Source organism: Rosa chinensis, chromosome 4, assembly GCF_002994745.2.
Source record: "Rosa chinensis cultivar Old Blush chromosome 4, RchiOBHm-V2, whole genome shotgun sequence".
Classification (NCBI taxonomy): Eukaryota; Viridiplantae; Streptophyta; class Magnoliopsida; order Rosales; family Rosaceae; genus Rosa; species Rosa chinensis.
Window position 1 is genome coordinate 21,209,408 of NC_037091.1, and position 8,509 is coordinate 21,217,916.

The 8,509-nt window shown below is 40.3% G+C and overlaps 1 protein-coding gene across 1 annotated transcript; it reads right to left on the reverse strand.

Annotated features, from left to right (window-relative positions):
- Positions 1–3,673: 3,673 nt before the first annotated feature.
- LOC112196492 (AAA-ATPase At5g57480) lies at positions 3,674–5,782 on the reverse strand. Its single transcript, XM_024336852.2, has one exon. The coding sequence runs from the start codon at positions 5,468–5,470 to the stop codon at positions 3,902–3,904; it is 1,569 nt and encodes a 522-aa protein (XP_024192620.1). The 5' UTR covers positions 5,471–5,782; the 3' UTR covers positions 3,674–3,901.
- Positions 5,783–8,509: the final 2,727 nt, after the last annotated feature.

Here is an 8,509-nt window from a genome sequence, read left to right on the forward strand (position 1 = left end):
AAAGCAAACTCAACAAATTCTAATGAACACTCAACTGTGTTACCAAACCTTCTTTTTCTGTTTTCAAATACACTCAACTGCCCAATGAAATACTTCTTCTTTTGCCCCAGTAATCAATGGACTCAAGAAATTTAGTTGTTCTGATTAAAATGACACCAGTCCAAATGGAATCCCTAAAAATTAAAAAGGCACCATTTTCCTTTGGAAAAAGGAGAAGATCTTTGCTTTTTCAGAAACCAATATTAAAACATCTCGACAAACCCACATTGATCTGATGTTGCTTGGTTGTAATCACAAGGTACCTCCAACACAGATATTAGTCTCAGAAATTCTCTTATAAAAGCATCTCCAACAACAGTATTGGAAGCTCCATAGAGCAAGTTCAACAGTTGGGTCACCTACTATTCACTGTTTTTTAGTGTTAATTTCTACTTTCTGGGTCACGGACACAGTTTTTAATAAGACTTGGGTCACCAAGTCAGCTTGCAAGTCACTAGGGTGACCCAGGGCACAAAATACACTGTGCCTGTGACCCAGAGAGTGAAAATACACATAAAAAGCAGTGAATAGTAGGTGACCTGGTAACTCACGGGTGGACTTGCTCTTAGTAGTTATTACGATTGAGGAGTGATGGAAAAATTTGCTCCAATAGATCAGCTATGAATCAGGTTAATTGTGACCAAAGATTGACTAACATGTTAGTCATGACACTAACTCAAAATCAATTCTTCGAATTGAAGAGTAAGTTAAGTGACACTCCAAAATAATATAAGGCAAAATAGTCAAATTACCTCCTAGCTTTTCCCATGGCTGCCGATTTACTCAATGACATTTCAATTTTGATTATCTACACCCTCACTTTTCTAATTGTTGCCAATTTACACCCTATCGTTATTTTTTAGACTTTCCATCCAATTTTCCGTTAACTTGGTTAGTACGTGAGGGGCTTTTTCGTCTTTTCAACTATCACCCAAAAAAAAATTATACAAACCAACACATCGTTAAAGAAATTAAAACAAATATACAAAACTGTTCTTCGTTAAAAGACAGAAAAAAAAAAAAAAAAAAAACTTGCCCTTGGTCACTTCTTCCTTGTCCATCTCTTCTTCTTCTTCACTCCGTTTATTTCAAGATCGGTCGTTAGCTTGCAACTGATAGCTTAATTAATATTTGGTCGATAGCATACAAAGTAGTTTTACATATTTTTTTCTTGATTTATTAATATATGAGGGTAATATTGGAAGATAGAGACAAAAAATTTATAGTTGGCCGGGGTGTACTAAGATTTTTGTTCGGTACAAATAGCAACATACTTTTTTTGGGTGACAATTGCAGAGACGAAAAGACCTCTCACATGCTAACCAAGTTAACGGAGAAATTGGATGGAAAGTCTAAAATTTAATTATAGGGTGTAAAGTGGCAACATTTAGAAAAGTGAGGATGTAAATAATCAAAATTGAAATGTCAGGGGGTAAATCGGCAGTCATGAGAAAAGTTAGGGGGTAATTTAACTATTTTGCCTAATTTTTAATTGTCGGATTGGGGAGATTATAAAAATCAAAGCAATGGTGTTTTATAATACTCACGTTATGTTAACATTTTGCTACGCTTATGAAAGAGCTATGGGTGAGACTATTTCCACCCTACTAAATGCTTTTTTCACCCTGCAATTAAATTTTATCATAAAATTTCCAATTTCACCCTCAAATAATTTTAAAAATAAAAATGGATATTACCATTGAAAATGTGAAATCGGAAAAGAAAAATGAAAAAGAAAATTAGCACACCATCAACCCCATGCCTTCTAGTTTCTTTTTACCCTTTTTTTTTTTTCCTCTTCTCATTTTCTCCCTTTTTTTTTTTTTTGAAAGAAGGCAAAGCGCCAATATATTGATCAAAAGCCAGAATGACCTTTACATACCCTTCCGCTGCCAGCTATAGACAGACAAGAAGATGTGTTAGTACTCACAATGGTACATACAACTAGGTCACTCATTGACATTAAGTACATCGAGATAACGTGAATCCTCCATCGGTACTACTCCGGAAGATTCGCTAAAGGCACAAAAAGTGCGTAGGTCCTTAACGAATTAGGGAATTATTGATAGTAAAAACATTACTAACCTAGGGTTCCTTAAAAAAAGGAAATACTAGAAAGAAAAAACTAACTTAAAGCCCAACTGGCCCAAAGAAACAACAGAACCCTAGGTCCAACAACTGGCCCAGCCCAGTTCCTCCTCCACCTCCCTGTGCTGAGAATGACGCACGCAAGCAGCGAAACAGCCACCGCCGCCACGTCATGCCGCAACCATATCGCCGCAGGCCCATCATGCAGCAACCATCTCCGCCGCCCCTTCACGTCGCAACCATATTGCCGCTGTCCAGCTTCAAGGAGCACCGCCAACCCACGCTGAACCACCTAGAGAACACCAGTGAAGCCAGAAACACCAGATCCGAAGGATGCCCGTGCCCCAACAAAAGCCAAACTGCACCCGTTGGTGATGCTGCGCTGCTGCCGTCCCTTGGACAGGAACCCGCGCCTGCCCAAGCCACAGAGAGGCTTGAAACCAGAAACAGAGCCTGATCCACTGTCAAAACTTTGAGCCACTGCAGATCGGAGAAGCTAGAGAACTATAATCACCGTCACCCATCCGGCAGCCTCACAACAACGTCAAGGCAAGCCCCATACCTATGAGGAGCGCCGCCGGATGGGAGGAGCTCTGCTAAACTTCAACCAAAGCTAAGCGCGTGCGACGCGTTCTACACCTAAACCTAGTGAATGCAATTGACCTTAATTTCTTTTCTTATTTTCTCCCTTCATCAACTACTATGACATCAAATCAAACACGATTCACACAAAGTATAATAAAATAATACTAACCAACAATTTTTTTCAATTCTTGCTATAGCTTGAAAATTTTGTGTAATTATTTGTTTGGTCGGCTAGCGACGAAAAAGCTAAGATGATAATTATTTTTTTGGTATAGAAAGCTGTTATGATAATTCATATTAGGATGTCTGTTGGGTAAAGTTTTAATTAAAACAAAATTGATGTCTCATTTTCATTGTTTTCTGTTAATAATTGTTTTTAAGAACAATTTTGGGATTTTAACGAAAAAATTTAGTTATAGGGTGAACAAAGTATTTAGTAGAATGAAAATAAACGCCCCCAAGAGCTATTTAATCGCGATGCTTATAAAAGATATGAAAAAGAGAGGCAAGTTCATACTTTAACCTGAAATCAAATGTAGGTGGTGAAATTTACAATCCTACATCTCCACTAGGGGAACATGGTGCTTTACAATCATAGAATGCAAAATTCCTAACACTCCATCAAGAGGCAAGTCTATCCATGTGCATTCCAGCCACAGGTGCTCTCTCACAAGACACAAACAGCTCAGCTATAGCTAGCATTCCTAGCAAAGTGTAATGGCTGATGGGTAATTAACTCCAATACCAACCCTCAAAAGAGACTGCTAATCCAAGCAGATGATGAGGAATAGATAACAATCATAACACCTTAACAAGATTAAAATATGAAAGGAAACATCTGCCCCCATTCTTAATACATAAAGGAACACAGAAAAGAACTCGTATCATATTGGCAACCAAACCACATGCAGATAGGCTCTTATCCATGGATCACATACTATATTTGATTTCATTATTCATATGGCTGCAAGTTAAATGGATTTTGATTTCATTATGCAAACAACTAGGACAAAGTTTTTAATTTCAATAACATGTTAGAATTGGATCTATAGAAAAGCTTTAAACTTTTTTCCTCATCCCAAGCCCACAAAAACACAATCCAATACTCCCAAATGCAATGATCATCTTCTTTCTCTCTGCACTTCGCCAAAATACAAAAGCAATAAAACTAAAGAAACCTAAAGATCCGTCATTTTTCTATTTTCGCATCATCTTGCTTCTGATCCTCATCATCATCTCCATCACCTTTCTTGCAGCTGTTGTCCTCCTCCTCAAGGTCACACCCTTCAACTTTAGGACTCTCCAATGCCCTCTTCTCCTGCTCCTCCTCTTCCTCTTCAGCTGAACCTGCATTGCTCTTCTTGTTCTTATTCTCTGCCTTCACCTTCAACACCTCCAACAATTCCCTCACCGCCTTATCCTTATCGCGCCTATTCTTGATCAAAGCCTCACTCACATCAGCCGGAGTCATCCCAGCCTTGTCCAAAACCTCTTCAAACTCTTTCGCAATCTCCTCATCCAAATCACCCTCCTGAAATCCCAAGTAATTCTTCAACAGAATCTTCAACGCTGGGAACGAACAGTGACTCATGAATATATGCATATCCATCCTACCACTCCTCAGCAATGCAGGGTCTAACTTCTCAATATGATTCGTCGTAAACACGAAAATCCTCTCACTCCCACAACAAGACCACAACCCATCAGTAAAATTCAACAACCCCGAAAGCGTAATCGAATTCCCACCACCCTCCTCCCCTGAAACGCCTCTCATTTCCGGCGAATCATAGTAAGTCCTCATAGCTGCACCACCACCACCACCACCACCATTGTTCTTCTTCCTATTAGTCAAAGTGATGGAGCAATCTATATCCTCAATCACAATAATCGACTTGGAACTAGTCTTCATCAGCAACTTCCTCAGCTCGGAGTTGGTGTGAACCTCAGTGAGCTCTAGATCATAGATATCATACCCCAGAAAATTGGCCATTGCAGCAATCATGCTTGATTTTCCAGTACCGGGTGGGCCGTACAAAAGATACCCTCTTTTCCAAGCCCGCCCAGTTTTCTGATAAAAGCTCTGTCCATTGGCGAAGTCTTTCAAATCATCCATAATCTCCTGCTTCACTTTTGGGTCCATAGCCAACGTGTCGAATGTGCTTGGGTGCTTGAACGGCACAGATTCCCAAGGATGGCCTCGAGAATCCAACGACCCACCTCGTGAGTTCGTGTACAAGAGCCTGTCTTGATTCTTGCGGCGGATGTCATTGGCCTTGTCCATGATGAAGTCCAAGTAGGAGTTGAGGATCAAGAACTTGTCTTTCTTCTTGATTCGCAATGTGAAGCCTCGCTTCTCTTCCGGCAATGGCCGCCAGGAGAAGGTCTGGTTCTGTCTCTGGGTGACCACGTGCTCCCAGAGGACCGTGACACCGTTGAAGGTGTCGACCATGCAGTCGTTGTTGGAGAGGCCGAAGGTGATGGCGGAGGAGTTGAGGGCGCGCGTGAGGCTGAGGCGCGTGCCGGTGATGGAGACGGTGGCGCTCAGGTAGAGCTGGACGGCGTTGTAGAGCTCGTTGGTGTTCACGCCGTCGATCTCGGTGATGTCGAAGTAGTAGTAGGAGGAGAACCAGTGGAAGATTTTGCTGGCCAGTTTCAGAAAAGCGAACCGGAGCTCCGGCGGGAACACGGTTTGGAGGAGGCTCTGGCAGAAGGCCAACACTCCTAGAAGGGAGGCCAGGGAGGTCCAGTACTCTTTCATATCTCTGGTTTTTTTTTTTTTTTTCAAAAATGGTGTATTGGGTGATGTGTGAGGATTTCAGAGTTCTTGGCTTTTTAAGAAATGGGTTTTGATGAGATGATGGAATATGAGAGATGGGTTTTGGAGAGGGAGTTGATGGGTTTTTGAGGAGAGGGGGTAAGAATTGTTGGGTTTTTAACATATGCGTTTTCGCTCAATTTATAGAGGGAGTTATGGAGGGCGATGGAATTTTTGATTTTTTGATTTTCTTTGTGTTGTTGAAATTTTAGTGGAGTAAGAAAGAGAATAAAGGAGAGGTGAAACCGTGAAAGAAAGAAAAAATGGTTGAAAAGGGGAAAAGGGCAAAGGTAAATGAGACCAATGGGGGATATATAAGTACAAAATAGAACAGCAGGAGGAGGAGGAACAAAACAAAAAGGGTTTCTGGAGTTTGGAGTTGGGAAACAATCAGAGAGATTGAGGGGCCTATTGGGTTTTTGGAGTCTTTGAGTGAATTACAGGTCTTTGTTGGACCTTTTCTCTGTAGACTATTATGTATGATTTGAACGAGGGGAGTTACTGTGTTCTGTCATCAAGGAGCAAGGACTGTGAAATGTGACTGTGAAAGCCGAAAGGGAGGGGATGATGAACTGATAATGATATTTCAAAATTATGGAAGACAGAGAATCAGGCTAAACCACTGGAGGCCAGGGATTTCATTCAATCACTTCCTGCTCTCTGCTATAATAAACCCACTTGACTGAAAACCAGAAAAGACGTCAAAAATATAAGAGGGGAGATGGTGCATGGATTTGCAGGTAGTGTACTGTGTATATAAGTTCATATCATAATTCTCATTAATGGTTGCACCAACTCAATACCATTTTTTTATCAAATTACATAAGGAAAGCAGAAAGAACATAATCAGGCATTGATGGCCCGGTCAACTTTTTGGTCACATGTCAATAAAATTTATATGGTTTCTGAGTTTAGAAGATTAAAGATTCCCAATCCTCCTATGGGTTGTTGTTGTTTCTTAATTACACCCAGATTTGTTCAGAACGCAATTAATATTGAGAAATGAAATGAATGGAGGTCTATTGATTTCCTTTTCGGACCCTTCCTTTTCAGATTCTCTGTTTATTTTAATTTTGAAATCAAGAACTTCGGTGTGAAACTTTAAGGCCATGTAATTGATGAGGTGTTTATGATCTAAATCTTATAAGTAAATCTGGACTGTGGCAGTAGACGCGTAACAGGTGTCCAAGTCTTAAAGGGTATAAGGTTCTGACCACTCTGTGGCCTGTGCTGCCCCATTATGTAGGTTTGTCATGATGGGCTCCGTGCCCAAGAGATTGTATTGTTAGCCTATCGGCCTATCCTCTAGAGGTCTCAAACAAGGAATCCCCTCAGACAAACCATTTCTTTTTATTGGATTTACAGAAGCTTTATCAACCAATTAAATGGTTGTATGAGATGGGAGGCATCTTTAAGTGGGTATTATGATCAATTGACCATGGCTTAAAACAAATTAGAAGGCTATATGGCTTTTAATAAGGTTTTAAGTGTAATGACGATAGCTTTTAATTTAGCTAATTTAGCGAGTGAAGTTGACACTTTTTTTTTTTTTTTTTTTTGAGAATGGAGTGAAATTGACACTTTATTGTTGATAAATCAGAAAATGAATTCATTCAATATGAAAACCTCTTTGGCAATCATGGTTGACTTTCTTCACTAAATTTTATCTCCTACAAAATCTCACAAGTGCAATATATTATTTACAAATAATGATAATTTGTTGAAGGAAAATCCTTTTTGTGTGCCTATTTAAACTATGATTAGTTTCATGGTTGTAATAGGAGATAAGGTTCTAGAATTCTTAGTCCTACTCGGATTAGTTTTCCTTATAACATTAAAACATGTACTTTGTAATCCCTATATATAGGGCTCCTATTCTCAATAATGAAATACAATTCTCTCGAAATTTCTCTCGAAATTTCTTTTACTTAAACACATTATCAGCACGAACTCTAGCCACAAAACAAAAACCAAAAATCCGAAAACTCTTTTCACCGAAATTTGTTGCAGCCCCTAGCCCGAGCTAGCCGAGCTTGCAACCTCACGTCGCCACCTTGCTGCCCCTGCAGCCCTACCGCGCACGTGAGCCTTGTAGCCCTCTTGGCCCAGCTTCCTACTACGTCTCCGCTGCCCCTGCAACCTTCTCAGACCGCCGCACACCACCGCTGCTCCTGCAGCCTTTCCAGTCACTCGAACAGCCACCAAACCAGCCATCATCAAAACCGGAACAGTAGCAGCAGCTTTCGGCCTACATTCCTGCAACCTTCGGCAGCAACTAAAACCCCCTACTGCCATCACCAACGAGCCATCCAAATTTCCTTCCATCGATCAACAATAGTCCAAGCTTCATAAGTTCAAGAATCAAGGTTTCAAGCTTTGAATTAACAAGTAAGTGTTTACATTAAAGTTCCCGCTTTTGAAATTTAATTTCTCCTTCTTTCTCTTCGGGGACTTGCAACCTCCCTTCTTCTACATCCCACCTTTCTTATAACGTGGGTTCGATTCTTGAAAAGCGGAATCGTGGGGATTCACACTATTAACGAACTAAGAGCGTTCGTAAGACTTTGGACTAAGAGCTTCCGTAAGCATCAATTTATAACCACATAAACATCATTGTTTAGGTCTAATCCAAAATTTCTTGGAAATCGATTTCTTGGTAGCATAGCTCGGAAATCTTTTATTTATTAGTTGTCGTGGAAGTTTTAACTCCGAAACTAATATATTTCTTCTTCTTATTTCAGGATGTCAAAGCCAAAGCTTGACTTTCCTATACTTGACTCAACTGGCTCGAAATATATAGTTGGGTCACGGATGTTGAGAACCACCTCACTTTAAAAGGGATCCTTCCTATAATTCAGGCACCAAACCCTGAGCTCATATTTAAGCGTACGGCTACAAATAATGCCACCGCCCTCATCTTGATGAGACTCCACATGGATAAATCACTTCGATTGGAGTACATGGCAATCAAGGATGCTAGAG

Excerpts from the sequence above, each read along its gene's own strand:
- LOC112196492 (XM_024336852.2), bottom strand. The coding sequence starts at position 5,470 with ATGAAAGAGTACTGGACCTCCCTGGCCTCCCTTCTAGGAGTGTTGGCC.